The 17,042-nt window shown below is 40.9% G+C and overlaps 1 protein-coding gene across 4 annotated transcripts in view; it reads right to left on the reverse strand.

The window, feature by feature from the left end:
* Spast (spastin) overlaps positions 1 to 17,042 on the reverse strand; it is a 50,944-nt gene that overhangs the window by 14,868 nt on the left and 19,034 nt on the right. For all 4 annotated transcript variants that reach the window (XM_032908925.1, XM_032908926.1, XM_032908927.1 and 1 more), the window contains 9 exons: positions 10,205 to 10,392; positions 8,785 to 8,918; positions 8,458 to 8,551; positions 6,373 to 6,447; positions 5,572 to 5,643; positions 3,975 to 4,050; positions 3,502 to 3,593; positions 2,829 to 2,908; positions 245 to 287 (listed from right to left, as the gene is read on the reverse strand). In XM_032908925.1, coding sequence (XP_032764816.1) covers positions 245 to 287; positions 2,829 to 2,908; positions 3,502 to 3,593; positions 3,975 to 4,050; positions 5,572 to 5,643; positions 6,373 to 6,447; positions 8,458 to 8,551; positions 8,785 to 8,918; positions 10,205 to 10,392 — 854 coding nt within the window. The remainder of the gene's footprint in view (positions 1 to 244; positions 288 to 2,828; positions 2,909 to 3,501; positions 3,594 to 3,974; positions 4,051 to 5,571; positions 5,644 to 6,372; positions 6,448 to 8,457; positions 8,552 to 8,784; positions 8,919 to 10,204; positions 10,393 to 17,042) is intronic.

A 17,042-nucleotide genomic window follows, 5' to 3' on the forward strand; every position in this document is an offset into this window, starting at 1 on the left:
GCCAGAAAATATTGACTCTCCTGGAACTGGAGTCGCAATTATGAGCCACCCATGAGTTTGGGGGATTAAACCCTGTCCGTCTGGAAGAACAGCCGAACAGCCAGTGAGTATTCTTAACTGTTGAGCCATCTCTCCAACCCCAACCATCAGTTTCAAATGTCTATACCACAGTAGTAAGAACACAGTACTGTCATAACAGAACTTGTTTTCACGTTTGTAACAAGTGAAATATAAACATACATACCTCCTCATTGGGTAATGACACATACACCCGTTTAATGAAACGCCTAAAAAAATCAAATTAGAAATATAATTATAGGTAGCTCAGCTCGAATGACAACAGGGAAGAACCTAAGTGTAATATATAAACTAAAACCTCTCATCGGTTATTAATATTAAGATATATTTTTACTTTTTTAGAGTGGTGGTTCACTTGCAGTTGAACCTGCAGCCTCACGCATGCTAACAACTCCTGTTCTGCTGATTTAATCCCCTGGCAGGCATGTCTTTATTTTAAGACGTATTCTCAAAACGCTGCCCAGGTTGACACTAACCTACTCTGAAGTAAAGGCAGGCCTTGAACTTGGGATCCTCTTGCCTAAGCCCTCCAAGTACCTTGGATCATTAGGCTAAGTCTCCAGGCTTGGTTGTTATTTTTTTCCAGCTCTCTAGTTAATGCTTAAAAATCTCTAATTAAATAGATGGTTAAATTAAGTCTATCATTTTAAGTGTGTATTTTAATAGCAATGATATTTTAAAACAATATCTGACATAACTGGTAGAATAAGGAGCCTTCTGTTTAAATGAATCAGAAACAACTAAAAAAGAAAGATTACAGAAATAGGGCTAGAGAGATGGCTCAAAGGTTAAGAGCTAAGCACACCGGATGCTCTTCCAGAGGACCCAAGTTCAATTCCCAGCACCCACAGGGAGGCTCAATACTTCTGTAATTCTAGTTGCAGAAGTTCCTAGGCCTCTGGCTTCTGGCTTGTCTGTGTGTAGGACACAGATAACACACACATACAAGTAATTTAAAAATAATAAAAGTAAACCTTAAAATATAGCTGAGTTATATTATATGCAGTTCTTCATTAGGTTAAATAAAGGCAATTTAAATGTTACCCTGATGTAGCCAAGGCCTATCAGCTGTCCAGAGTTGCTCCAGCTGGGTGGCAGTACACAGAGTGGACAGTGACCTCAGCCATCAAATACTTGGGTAGCACCATAGACCAGAAAAATTGAACAATTTGATCAGAAAATAAGGCTGTGCATGTGGAGATGTGCACCTGTAGTCCCGCATTCAGGGAATGAAGACCGAAGAATCTGGAGTTTAAGGCTTCAACTGCACACTGGACTCAAATACAATCTGGGCAACATGAGATTCTATTTCAAAAAGCCAAAGTTAAAAAAAATAAAATAAAATAAAATAAATTGAATAAAAGTACTCGGCACCAAAGTTGGCGACCTTAATCTGACCTTCAATATTACATGGTAGAAAGAGTCAGCAGATTCTGGAAAGAGTTCTTCAATTTTCATATGCAAATTCTCATGCATGCACTCCCAAGTAAACGTAATTTAAAAAAAAGAATGACAGGGAAACTGCACCCATGAAATTTAATATGACTGCCTAAAACAAGACCTGAAAAATGACACCACCAACTGACATGCAATATGGATGGAAAAACCCTCTCACACGGCCCATGCCTAGCGGAAGAGCTACAGGTAATGAATGCCTGCTGAAAGGAAAAACAACCTTCTTCAGGGACAGTGCCCCTAATTATTATGCAATCCCATGCACTCAGCCCTAGACACATACACACATGAGTAACACCAAGTGAACTCAGCAGGTGCTGTGTGTGTGAAAGAATAATTAAAGAATAAGAAGCTATGAAATCAATATGGATTTAAGAGTTCTACTCTATCAAGGGCCAGTCATAGAAACAATGAAGTAATGTTATACATGCCTTGAAAAACGGAAATCTAGGAACTTAATACTGAGTCAGAGATTTTTTTTTCCAGCATGAAGGATTAAGTTTGCTTAAACACAAGAGCAGAGAGCAGTTCTCATAAATCCTGCTTGGATCAGCTTCCCACAAAGCCCAGTAAGACGATGGTAAGCTGTGCTGCCAGGTGGTGGCGGTGGCCGCCTAAGTTTTTAATCCCAGCAATTGGGAGGCAGAGGCAAGATAGCTGAGTTTGAGGCCAGTCTGGTCTACAGAGTGAATTCAGGACAGCCAGGGCTACACAGAAGAGGAGGGGGAGAGGGGGAGGAGGAGGAGGAGGAAGAATAAGAAAGAAGAAGCAGAAAGAAGAAGCAGAAGAAGCAGAAGAGGAGGAGGAAGAGGAGAAGGAGCAGAAGGAGCAGAAGAAGCAGCAGCAGAAGAAGCAGAAGGAGAAGAAGAAGGAGAAGGAGAAGCAGGAGAAGAAGAAGCAGAAGGAAGAAGGAAGCAGCAGAAGCAGAAGAGGAGGAGGAGGAGCAGAAGCAGAAGAAGAGGAAGAGATGGAGAGGTTTCAGAGTTTAATGTTAATGTAATTTGATGTAAAGAATGACTTATCTGAACGCAGTCTGTAGGGAACAGTTTTAACAACACTAGGCATGACCTCATTCACTGTAGCTGCACACCAGAACAGAGGCCAACACAGAGGAACATCATTTAGCTCAAGGCTGAGAGGTGGGGAGATGAGCCTGCAGGTGGTGCACATTTCTTTACTCCCAGTAGCCAGGAAGCAGAAGCAGGCAGGTCTCTGAGTTCTAGGCCAGCCGAGAAAAAGACAGATGGGAGATGAACACAAGAACCGAATCTGTCCTAAGTGCATCATCTCACTACCTGAGAACAGCTTCATCAAGCTCTTGGGGCCTGTTGGTTGCACCCATTACGAGGACTCTGTCATCGCCAGCAGACTGCACCTGGAAGCCAAAAAGGTGTGTCAGTATTTTAGATAAAACAGAAAGGAACATTATACATAGATGTATTTATAGTTTGGGTCACTTAATAGGAAAGTATACATATTAAAATACTGCCACAGTTAAAAAGATATAATCAGGGTTAGAAAGATGAGTCAGGGGCTGGAGAGGTGGCTCAGAGGTTAAAAACACTGACTGCTCTACCAGAGGTCCTGAGTTCAATTCCCAGCAACCACATGGTGGCTCACAACCATCTGTAATGGGGATCTGATGCCCTCTTCTGGTGTGTCTGAAGACAGTGTATTCATGTACATAAAATAAATAAATCTTATAAAGAAAAAAGAAAAAAAAAAACAAGAAAGATGGGTCAGAAGATAAAAGCAGTCGTTGCTTTGCAGAGGACTTGATTCAGTTCCCAGCACCCATCTGGTAGCTCACAGCCACATGTAACTCCATTTCCAGGGGAACCGAGTAGGTTCCTGAGCACATATGGTGCTCATAAACTCATGCAGGCGAACATACAAGGTAAAGTAAATATTTAATATATACATATGTATGTATTTGTGTGTACTATATATAAGTATATTAATACTTACACCATCAAATTCTATTAAAAATTCAGTTTTTAGTCGTCTACTAGCATCGTGCTCCCCTTCTCTTCTTTCACACAAAAGACTATCAACTTCATCTAGAAAAAACACAGAATTTAAGATGGATCTAAGGATTTTAATGTTCATCTAGTTTGCCTCTTATTAGTAGTCTTGCTGGGGGCTGGAGAGATGGCTCAGTGGTTAAGAGCACTAGCTGCCCTTCCAAAGGACCTGGTTCAATTCCCAGCACCCACATGGCGGCTCACAACTGTTTCTAACTCCAGCTCCGGGGAACTGATCCCCTCACACATACACACAAGCAGGCAGAACACCAATGTACATAAATCATTTAAAAAATTAAAGAAAAAATCCTACTGTAGTCATTCTTTAAAACACTGTCCTGAAAACTTTTGGGCATACTTATCTTACTTGGAATGTGGAATTTCATAAATGCCCAACTTAGTTGGGAAAATACTTACCTATAAAAATTATAGAGGGTTGAAGTTCTCGGGCCACAGCAAAAAGAGCTCTCACCAATTTCTCTCCCTCTCCTACCTACAAAGTATGATATAGAATGTATTCTTACACACGTAAAGTATAACAGCATTCCAGTTTTTAAATTATCATGATTTAAAATTTAACTTCATGATCTCATAATATATTACAATGTGTTAGAAAACATACTATTTACTTTTGCAAATTGAAGTTTAATGGGAACTATTTCACAATCCTACGGTATACCAGGTCCATTAACACGAGTTATGAACGTCCAAGACAGATCTTGGAGATATATATATATGTGTGTGTGTGTGTGTGTGTGTGTGTGTGCGTGCGTGCACACGCGCGCACGCATGTTGCATTTGAACAGTCTCACAACTTTGGCTAGGCTCTTTTTTGGCTAGGCTGGCCAGGAAGTCCCAGAGATCTACCTGTCTCTGCTGCCCCAGCTGCGGCCAGACCGAACATTTTAGGATGGGTTCTCAAACTCAAACTTCATGCTTGTACAGCAAGAACATTGTTGACCAAGCTAGGCCCCAGCTCCCCGACCCTACAGATATGGCTGCACTCTCAAATTAAACTGAACTCTTCTTTGAATCAATCAAAGGAAAAACATAAATCTAAGTTGTGATATAAAACAATAAAAAACCAGGAGAATCAGGCATAGTGAACACACACCTTGAATCCCAGCACTTGGGAGGCAGATGCAGACAGATCTCCGTGAGTTTAAGGCCAGCCTGGTCTACATAGTGAGTTTCAGAACAACAGGGCTACAAAAAGAGGTTTTGTCTCAAATAAACAGAAAAAAAAAAAAACAAAAAACAAAAATAAAACATGGAAAATCTTACGTTATGTTTTAATTTGGAGTCAAAGAGCAGGGACTATTCAATTTAACCTTTAACCTAAGCCCTGCTCTTACACACTAGGTAGCTCTCTAGACAGCCACGTTAGGGCATTGAAGTAGAATGAATTACACTGCCCCAAAACACACTGTAGCCCTACTTCTGGTATCTATGAATAAGACTGGAAGTACCATCCATATATATGGTCAAATTCAGCTGAGATCATTAAACTGAGGCCTACTCTAGTGATGAAACTGTATTTCTTATAACACATGGAAATTTGAACTCAGAAGAGACCAAACTGATACACTTGCAAGCCAGAACTGTGAGACTGTCAGCACACCATCAGAAACTAGGAGAGACGTGTTTACTCCTGTGGTTCCCAAAAGGTATTATCACCGTTAAACACTTTGATCTTGGACTTACAGGCTCCTAACTATGTATTTCTACATCCCATGTATTTGTGCAATAAGTTTCTGGTATTTGACCCAGCCAGCTTTGTGGCACTCTGTGCAGGTAGGCCTACCAAACTATGACTGTATTCAACAACACAATTCTAATTTCAAAATAGCTAAACAGTACATATGAGTTTGTACTATGAAGATTGATATTCAATATACATAAACAACAGTCATAAAACCCACAGAAAAACAATTTTCTATAATGTTATCATTTAAAGTAATAGCTCTTAAGACAGCAATTTAAAAACACAGACATACAGGACAAGAACACTCACATATTTTGAAGTTAAACTTGCAGCACTTATATTGAAAAAAGTCGCATTAGATTCTGCAGCTACTGCTTTAGCCTTTAAGATCAGAAGAACAAATATATTAGTTCAATATGAGTGTTTAAAAGATAGCTTTATCAGATCATCAAGTACCACACAGAGTCTCTAGAAACGAAAGAAACGTGACTGCCAGCATCTGCTGCGAGGAAAGAGTCTACACACTGTCTTTCTTTCCGAGGGAGAATTAGGAGGGATTCTCTTCGCTTTGGTAGGAGGATACTGGCCAGGGAAAGCTACACAGGGAGAAAGATGTATTCTTTTCCTATTTGGTTTTGCTGTTTGAGACCACATCTCACTGTATATCCATGGCTGGCCTGGAACTGACTATGCAGACTAGATCCTCCTGCCTCTGCCTCTTCAGTGCTGGAATTAAGTTATGTGCTGCCATGCCTTTAATATCTTTCTGTTTGTAATAATAATACAGATAGAGGTATTCAGTTTCTGGTAAAAGTCTTTGGCCAAAGGACACTACATTAAATCAGTACATATTAACTGTCAAACACAATTGTTAAGATGGAAACAATTCTAAAAGTTATTAGACCCTCAGTAAAGTAAGCACTTACGCAAAACAAAATCAAAAACATGCTACTGAGGGTTAATCACAGGTTTCCATGAAAACTATTTTAAAAACTCAAAAAGTGTATTACAACAGTAAGGCATTAAATGACATGCTGGAGAACAATAGAAAGCTTTTGTCATCTGATCCCTAATATCTCAACAGAAGCCTCAACTGAACAGCATTCTTACCAGCATGGTTTTTCCGTTTCCTGGTGGACCGAAGAGTAACAAGCCTCTGGCGGGAGCTCTGAGCCCTGTGAACAACTTTGTAAGACAGGAGCTGGTTATAGCTATGACTCCAGAGAGCTTATCCACACATGTCAACACGTAAAGTATTTATCATTTGCTATCTAAAAACATCTTTTGGGGAGCAGTGGCATGTAGGAGGGGTGTTTCACTATGTAGTTCTGACTTTGCCTGAACTCAAGTAGCCTGGGTTTGCCTCACTAAGAGATCCTCCTGATTTTACCAAATGCTAGGGCAGGTATGTGCCACACAACAGGCCTTACAGTTCTCTTTAGCTCTGCAATTGTATGACTCCCTCTAAACAAGCTGTTTTTAATTAAAGTTCAGTCTGCTGTGTTACTACTCAACGCAGCCTATACACTATCATCTGTGGCTTGCCCTGTAGCTCATTCTATAAGCTACAATATGTTCCCCAAGGGACCCTAGCTGGACCCATGACATAAATTTGGTTCATAACAGACAAATGTTTTCTGTCTCTGTCTTAACTCTCATTTTATGAGTATTAGCAAAAATATAACTACCAGTCAAACTGGTGATTTCATAACTTGGAATGGTAAGTACTAACTAAAAAACGTTTTTAAGGGGTTGGGGATTTAGCTCAGTGGCAGAACGCTTGCCTAGGAAGCGCAAGGCCCTGGGTTCGGTCCCAAGCACCGAAAAAAAGAACAAAAAAAAAAAAAAAAAAAAAAAACAAAACAAAAAAAAAAAAAAAAACGTTTTTAAGTAGACAAAAGTGGGCATGCTGGTGAGAGTTCACAATCCTGGTTACTGAGAGGCTGAGGGAGAGAGAACTACTTCAGACCATGATTTCAAGACCTTCCTGGACAGTATTCTGAAACCTCATCCAGAAAAGAAAAACAAAGAAAAAAAGTAAAAGGAAAAAGGAAAGACTATGAACTAGAAAAGCAGTCTATAGCAATAACTTCTAGTTTAATAGGTGCCCATAAATGACAAACAGCACAGAAGGCACAAATGACTGAGAAAAGCAGCCACAGATGCTCTGGACACCCACTGGGCCAGGCGTCTATCACAATGTGCCATACAACTGGATTTCCACTAGCTTTGGGGGAACTAGACAATACGACACAGCTTATTTCTGTGATCCAGAAAGGGGTACTCGAAAGGATTTCTTGCAGTATCACTGAACCACAATAAACATGCTGGCTGACTTTAAAGGCTGCACAACAGCGCCATACACAGCAAACAAACTTTAATTAGCAACTTAGGATTTCCCATTTCCTTTAATGACTGCAAATATGAGGCAAGCCAGATCCCCACACATTATTTACTGGCTGATAATATCCTGGCAAATTAATACACTGAAAATATTACTTGCTCTTCTACAGAATTATTTTTCTGAATTTTCCCTTTGTTCAGTTATTTTTAAGTTTAAGGGTTTTTTTTGGTTTTGTTTTTCAAGACAGGGTTTCTCTTTATAGCAGTCTTGGCTGTGCTGGACTTGCTTTGTAGGCAGGACTGGCCTCGATCTTAGAGAGATCCTCTACCTCTGCCTCCTAAGTGCTGGGATGAAACGTGTGTGCTACCACACCTGGCAAGTTTTTAAATCTTAGGACTAGGACATGGCTCCGTGGTAGCCATCTGACTTGCAAAGCCTTGGGTTTAACTTCAGCATGGAGTTGGGGGAGGGAGTGGGGGAGAAGAGGAAGCAACTTCTAATCTCTCAATTTTTAATAAAAATTATATCATAGGACTATCTGCTCTTCTCATAAAAGTTAAAAATGGACTTAGAATATCTTACATTCATTCTCATCTCCTTTAAAAAGTTACCAATAACAAATGTGAATGCCTTTTTGTGAGGAAGGAGTTAGACAGATCAGGCTATATTATAGCCCAGGCTGGCCCAGAATCTATCATGGAAGCCACGCTAGGTTCTCAAGCTCAAGATCCCCCGTCTCAGCCTATTCGGCTGGATGCCTGGTACATCCCCAGGCTTTAATGTAGTGCTTTTCAAACACTGAACTTGGAATTACCTAATACGAATTAACTATTTGATAATATAACCCTTACCTCAGGCCGCAGAGAAGGGAGAATGACAATCTCTTGCAATGCTTGTTTTGCCAGTTCCTGACCAGCTATATCATCAAATTTAACAGCTGTCCCACTGAGAAATACAAATCAGTTAATTTCACAGTTGAGATATTGTTCAGTTACTTAAATGTGGCGTATTAACCTAACACAGACATTTTCATGTTAACTATGAATCTTGTTTATTAACAAAATTCTTCAAAACAACCATAAAAATTAAGTATGAAAGCAAACAAAATGTTTATTATGTAACACATATGTATTTTATAAATAAAAGTAAATAGAAACTGAAATGCTTGGCAAACTTACTTGTCAACAATTTCATTCATTATGAGGTTAGCAAGATTGCTGTCCACATTCCTAAAATTTTTCAAGTCTTTCTTTTTCCGAACTGCAGTTGTGGGTGTAGAAGGTTTGTTGGTTCTATTTGGTTTTGAAGTACCCTTGAAGGACACAGAATTTAATGTGAAACAACTCAGACTTCTCACTCATAAATCACCCTAAATGTTAATAAACTTTAATAAAAAGCAAGGGGATATATGAAGGTGTGGAAACGCTCAGTTAGGGAGATGCTCCCTGTACGAGGGCAGAAACAGGCAGCTCGCTGGAGTCATCGGCAGCCTGTGAGCTCCAGGTATGCTGTGGGAAGTAGCTGAGGAAGTTTTCTGACATCTACTTTTGGTCTCCACACACAAGTAGACTCAAAGAAAAAAAATAATCTAAGACTGTAAAGATTATTTGGCCCCAAACTATATTTATTATAGAACAAAATTTGGCATGAAGAGGGCTAATCGATTTTATCCAGAGATTCAGTCACTATAAAAGGCAAGACAGAGAAATGGCTCAGCAGTTAAGAACTTTTACGGCAAAATCTTAAGGCCTGGAGTTTGGATGGCAGCACTCACATAGCACCCCAGGGCACTGTCCATGCCTATGACTCCAATTCTGAAAGCAAGCGGAACTGAGGCTCACTAGGGCTTGCTGGCCTCCAGTCTGTGCCCTCTGGCCTTCTGACACACACAGGTGTACACACACAAACACACATGAATAAATGTATTTTTAAAGCCAAAAACTGTAAAAGAAGTTATAGAACTCGGATTCTTCCTAGAGTTACAACCCCCAGCACTCAAGAGTCAGAGGCAGACAGATCTCTGAGTTGGAGGCCAGCCTGGTCCACAGAGACAGCTCCAGGACAGCCAGGGGGACAGAGAAACCCTGTCTCAGGAAAAAAAAATTACAACAAAACTCTAGGTATGTTTAATGTTATAAAACTGATATAATCTGAAATCTAAAACTAGAGTTAAAATGACATATACAGAAGTGGAGCTACAGCTCAGAGGTTGAGAGTACTGGCTGTTCTTCCAGAGGTCCTGAGTTCAATTCCCAGCAATCCTTGAGCAACGGTGGCTGAGAACTGTATCTATTGAGATCGGTACCTTCTTCAGGCATGCAGGTACACGCGTAGGTAGAACACTATACATAATCTTTAAAAAGATGACATCTACAACATTATACTACAAAAACTTGGAACAATATAAAACACCTACTTATTCTCCAAGGAACTAAATTAAGATTTTTATTTAATAGCAAGTAGTTTTTGCAAATTAAAAAGTTATATGTAACCTTGCAGAAACCAATCAATTCTGTATTATAGAGAACTAGTATAATGAAGCAAGCATAACCAAGTTTTCTACTTGCAAAGCACGCTGTATCCACTATTGTAGAGTACCTTATGTGTGGTGGCTGCAGGACCAGATCCCGGTCTTGCTCCAGAAACCATGGATAAACCACTGCAACTAGGCGCCCTGTGGTGACCAGAGAGCCCTGTGGATCCACTTTTCATGACAGTTTTTGATCGAGGCAATGAATTACTAGCATGTGTTAAGGGGTCTTTCTTCTTCGGAACTGCTCCACTTTCTATTAAGAAAAAAAAAATACAGCTATCGTGATTAGAAACTTTCACTCTAAGTATAAAAAACAACAATTAACAAAACTTATAACAAAACAAATACCAGAAACAAGCTACCAGAAGTTAACGTTTATTTATTATTTTGTGTGTATGTATGTATGTATGCATGTATGTATGTATGTATGTATGCATGTATGTACGTATGTACGTATGTATGTATGTATATGGTGTCTGTGAGTGTCAGTGTTCGTAAGTCATGGCAATAAGTCAGAAGACAACTTTGGGCTTTGGGTCTCCCTCACACCATGTGGTCCCAGGGTGGACCTTAGGCTGTCAAGCTTGTGCAGGAAGTACCCTATCATCTGAGCACCTCATTCACGCATATCAAAGGCTTTTACAATTAGAGATATTTCAAAATAAGATCTGAGTTAGAAAATAAACCAGGACGTCTTGGGAACAGTTTGGAAAAAGATTTGGTTATTAGGTTTACCCTTCCCTGTTGTAGATTCTAGTTTTCTTTGACGAATTTGTAAAAACAACTTCACTTGTTAGGGAAGGTAAGACCAAGTTACCAAGCAAAGCTCCCAAAAAGCTAAGAGAAAACACAGTGAAGGCACTAGAGATACAGCACACAGACAAACAGCAGCACTCCTCCATCTGACTGTTCATGTTTGTGTGTGGTTTATGTACTCTCGTGGTGTGTGCACCACAGGCCAAGCTGACGTCAGGCATCTCCCTCAGGCTCTCTCACCCTCATACCTAGCCTGTCCCACTGAAACAGAGCTCATCAGTTGAGCAAGGCTGGTTGGCCAGAGAGCTCCTGGTACCCTCACCCCATGGCTGGTGTTACACTCTTGCACCTCACATCAGCTTTTATATGGTGCTAAACATGACCGGGTTCTTGTGCTTGCATGACAGGCACTTTACTGCCCATGACTGAAAACCTTCACAGCTATGAAATATGAAAAACTACTCACTAAAAGTTTTGATTAACTAATTTTAACTGAAAGAGCATAAAGCTGTAGCCTTCAGTATGCCAAGTATTTTATGTGATATGTATATCGTACTTAAATAAATGAATGAGTAAATTACAGGCCTTAAAATGCTCAAAGATTCTGACTTCTAAGATACAACTTTATATTCTTTTTTTTTTTTTTTTTTTTTTTTAAAGATTTGAGGCAAGCGCTCTACCACTGAGTTTTTTTTTTTTTTTTTTTTAAAGATTTATTTTTTTTTTGTACAGTATTCTGCCTGCATATGTGACTGCAGGCCAGAAGAGGGCACCAGATCACATTACAGATGGTTGTGAGCCACCATGTGGTTGCTGGGAATTGAACTCATGACCTCTGGAAGAGCAGTCAGTGCTCTTAACTGCTGAGCTATCTCTCCAGCCCCACAACTTTATATTCTTATAAAACAAAAAAGTTCTTATTAATAATGATGTTTACTATAAGGACAAATGTTAAGCCAGGTAAATAGGGTGGCTCAAGCTATAAACCCAGCACTCTTGAGGCGGAGCCAGAAAGACCGCCATGCCTTCAGTAATAACCTGGGCTACATTGAGCCTAGGCCAACCTGGGCTATGGAGTGTGAAAGCTATCTTTAAGAAAGAAAAAGCAAGCCAGTCACAGTGGTGCACACCCTTAATCCCAGCACTCAAGAGGCAAGGGCAGGTGAATTTTAGTAAATTTGAAGCCAGCCTGGTTTACAAAGCAAGTTCCAGGAAATACAGAGCTAGTTACATAAGAGAGATACCTTGTCTCAAAAAATAGACATGGTAACACATATAACACACATAATAACCCTATGATCCTAACACTCCGAGTTAGAGGCAGGAGCTATCACTGCAAATCCCAGGGCAGCCTGGTCTACCCACAGAGTTCTAAACCAGCCGAGGCTACCTTACACCCTCTATGCTGTGGATGTGGAGTGAAGGAGAAAAATGTTAAACTGCCCTATAAATTAGACCGGTCAAGAGGCCTTGGTTTTGCTTCTGAAGACTTTTTTTTTTTTAAAGATTGATGTATTTATGTATGAGTACACTATCGCTATCTTCAGACACACCAGAAGAGGGCATCAGATCCCCATTACGGATGGATGTGAGCCACCATGTGGTTGCTGGGAATTGAACTCAAGACCTGTGGAAGAGCAGTCAATGCTCTTAACTGATGAGCCATCTCTCCAGCCTGCTTCTGAATGCTTTTAAAGGAAATTAAGAACTCAAACAGGTGGAGGGAACCAAACTGTTTATCTCAACTAAATCATTATAAGATCTGAAACAAGTAAAATTCCAAGTTTAAAAAAAATGTACAGGAAATTTTACAGTGACGTCCTTGCATTGAGAATGAGTTTTAAACTGCTCCTGAGAGACTAATAAGAGGATCCTAAGACAAGCAAGAGTATATAGCCTAAACACTAGACCAGCCTGGTCATTTGACTATATTGCGATCATTTATGCACACTTTTGACAAGCAGGGAGATTTTTATACTCAGTCTGGATTACCTTGGATCGTTCTCCTAGAAAAAACAACTATGATTGCTAGAATTATTTTAATCATAATAGGAGCTGAAACTACTGCTATCTCCAACGGTTTTAAGATGGCAGATTCATTGCCCTGACCTACTAAACACAGGGCTAGAGAAATGGCTCAGCAGTTAAGAGCACTTAGTACTCTTACAAAGGATCCAAATTTAGTTCCCAGTACTTACAGTGAATGGCTCATAACCAACTGAAACTCCAGCTCCAGGAACTGATTCCCAGGGGATTTGACCCCTTCTGGACTTCGCTGGCACCCCTACATACCTGTGCAGACCCATACTTATATATGTAATATTAATAAAAAGAGGCTGAGAGATGGCTCAGTGGTTAAGAACCCTCAATGCTCTTGCAGGGGACTTGGATCAGTTCCCAGCATCCACATGGCAGCTCACAATCATTTGTAACTCCAATTCTGTAGGACCTGACACCATGGCTTATGTACAAGGAACACAGAAAAAGCACTTATAAACATAAGAAGGCTTTTTTCTAGAGAGACATTTCAGCGGTTAATGCTTGTGCTACTACTACAGGAGCCTGAGTTTGGTTCCAGCACCATGCAGCTCACACTATCCAGAACTCAAGTCCCCGTGGATCTTACACCCACTTCTGACCTCCATGAGCACCAGACACACATAGTGCACACGCATATATGCAGGCAAAACAATCATACACATAAAAACTTTAAGAAATTAAAAAACAAAAACTATCAAATAGCAAATGAACAATAATCACAATGCATTAAGTGCAGGGAAAAAAATCCCAAAACTGGAAATGTGGTTTCTACAAGACAATGTCATCTACCTAAGATAGACGGAGCATAGATACAGCTACAATCATTACTTAACATAAATCTGGGTTCAGTCTATTTTTAATATTTAGTACAACAAAGATACCCACCCAATACCCCCTCTCTCCCTCTCTCCCTCCCCCCCCCTCTCTCTCTCTCTCACACACACACACACACACACACACACACACACACACACACACAGTGCAAAGGCACAGATGTAGACAAAATGTTTATACAGACACAAACACAGATGCAAAAAGTATAGGCAGGAAGACTGAAGTGTAGAACAGAGCAGGCGTCCATCATAGAGGGTTGGGAAGTGAACGGAAAGAAGTAAAAGTCTACAGTGTGAACTTAGAGAAAAGTAAAGTCGGGACGCTTACTAACCTTGACCTGAAACTAGACCTGTAAATACCGCGCTATATTAAGGGATCTTGGTGTGAGAACTCACTGCTGCTTGCTGACCACATCAACACTGACTAAAGCAATGCTGTACACACTAACCCTCAAGTCTCCCCAACCAGGAAACACTCAGTCGCTCAGGTTTCTAGAGATATGAACTAAGTCAGAATCTGATACATTAAAATAAGCCCAGGAAGAGAAGGCTGACACCCTTTCTTTGTATGACAGAAATACAGTAGAATCCAGCACATGCACAAGACAACAGACACCTCAAACAAGACAAAAGGCATGCCACCAGACCTCAGAGCGAGGCAGGCCTAGTCTCGATCTTGATAGGATTATCAGGATCTCAAAATGTATTCTGGAAACTAAGTATTTCTGTATCTCCTTATATCCCTCCATTTTACGGTTCCTTACTACACATTACAGCTATACAGAAATAAAACAGGCCAAGTGGTTTGTCTATACTTGAGATAGTGGAAGATATAGCCATTGACTGGAAGACTCGACCAAAGAGATCTGAAGGGCAAAAATGTAGATGACTGGGCTGGAGGGATGGCTCAGTGGTTAAGAAAACTGACTGCTCTTCCAGAGGTCCTGAGTTCAAATCCCAGCAACCACATGGTGGCTCACAACCATCTGTAATGAGACCTGATGGCCCCTTCTGGTGTGTCTGAAGACAGCTACAGTGTACTTATATATAATAAGAAATCTTTTTAAAAAATGTGGACAACCTGCTTCTATCTACAAAACCCAGTTATCTTCTCTGCTAAAACGTTAAAATGCTAAGAGCATCACTTAATGGAGTGATGCTTGCCTAACAGATGCAAAAAGCTCCTAGCCTGATCACTAGTATATTAAAAAAAAAAAGATGGTTCAGCAGGTTACAGCTCCAGATGCTCTCCCAGAAAGACCTGGGTTTGATTCCCAGTGCCACACTGAAGCTCAAAGCCATCTTTACCTCCGGGCATGGACATGGTGCAAGGGCACAGATTCGGACCAAATGCTCAAACACAGATAACTAAGTTTTTAAGAACAAAAAGAAAGAAAATCACCCAACCTTTGACCCCCCCCCAAAAAAAAATCACTTATTCATCTTTTGTCCGGGGATATAGCACAATGTCAGAGCCTTGTGTAACATGTTTCAGGCTTTGGTCGAATTCCCTAGTACTCAAAAAACTAAGAAAAAATAAGAAGTAAACTTTCAAAGTTGCTTCCTATATAGGAGTAAAAACTAGCGGCTACTTCATGGTATAATGTACAGTTTATACCCTACGATTTGAAGTTGTATTTACTCTAATAGAATTTAAGTGCACACCTGGGTAAAGTGGAGGTGACGAGTTAGTCACTCAGGAGTCTGAGGCAGGCGCCTCACCTGGGCCTGAGCTGCCGAGTGGCTTCCAGCTACAGATTGACAAGTTCTCAGCACAGTCCCGGACATGAAGCTACTGCTGAACCAAACCGCAACCTGCTCTGCAGCCTGGAGGCCGAGGCACCACCCAGCACTGAACTCACACCAACCCAAAACCAACTGAGACCCGGGAAGTCTAACACAGGAAGTCTCTTCCACCAGAATTAAGCAAAGGCCCTTAATTCTTTCTTTTCCTGTTTCTCTATTTAATCAGAGTGGATAAGCAAAAGGTGCAATGCAGATTAACTCTACAGTGATAACCCCATTAAAACGTATCTTCTTGGTACGGGAAGCTTTAGTGTCTAACAAACACCATGATAAAGCAATTCACATTATTCATATGAAAACTCATGCATGCTAAAAATCAGTATTTAACAAAACAATAAAATCTCCTTCTGAAAAACACAAAAAGAAAACCTCCATACTGCCAGGCATTGGTGGCATCAGCTTTCAATTGCAGCACTTGGGAGGCAGAGGCAGGTCAATCTCTGAGTTTGAGGCCAGCCTGGTTTACAAAGAGAGTTCCAGGACAGCCAGGGGGACACAGAGAAACCCAGTCTCAGAGAAGGGAAGGATGGGGAGGGGGAGGGGGGGGAGGGGAGAAGAATGAGGAGGGAGGAGAGGAGAGGGGAGGAGAGGAGAGGGAGGAGGAGGAGGGGAGGGGGGGAGGGGAGGGGGAGGAGGGGAGGGAGGGAGGAGGAGGGAGGAGAGGAGAGGGAGAGGAGAGGAGGAGGAGGAGTCCCAGAAATGAGAATATTTTCAGCATTTAAAGGCATGCACAGCCTGGGTGTGCTCGTGCACAACTTTAACTCCAGCCCTTGATGCAGAGGCAGCAGATCTCTAAGCTGAAACCAGCCTAGTTTATACAGAGAGTTCCAGGCCAGCCCTAGCTACAGAGTGAGACTCTCCCTCAATAAATAAGTACAATTAAGTACAGATATGGTACAATATGTTTGTAATTCCAACAGTGGGGAAGCAGAGGCAGGAATACTGACTGATGTTTGGAAGTGAAGGCCACTTGATATATATATAGTAAGTTCTAAGCCAGGCAGTCCTAGTCCCCAAAAGACAAAACCTCAAAACAACAACAACAACAAATCAGGCTTTGAGATAGCTCAGGGAAAAGGTTCTTGCTACCACGTTTGACCACCTGAGTTTAATCCCTGGACATACATGGTGGCAGGAGAGAATCTCTTCTTTCAGTTGTCCTCTACCCTCCGAACATGTTCACAAGCACACACACACACATACATGTATAGATTGTTTCTAAAAGAGCAGATTTATTGAGGACACTTCAAGGGCTAGCGGGCTAGGCAGTAAGGAGATGCCATCTCCCATGTTTTACACTGTGTAAGTAGGAAGTTGGAAATAGGTATAAACAGAGTAAGCCCCAAACCTGTCAGACACTTGTACGCTATCAGCGATACGGATACTGTACTTCCTACTGATCCTGTGAAAAGTACACAGTCACACCTTCTACTACACGGTAAGTCAACAAGAGGATGAGCAGGAACTC

This window comes from Rattus rattus, chromosome 7 (genome assembly GCF_011064425.1).
Source record: "Rattus rattus isolate New Zealand chromosome 7, Rrattus_CSIRO_v1, whole genome shotgun sequence".
Taxonomy (NCBI): Eukaryota; Metazoa; Chordata; class Mammalia; order Rodentia; family Muridae; genus Rattus; species Rattus rattus.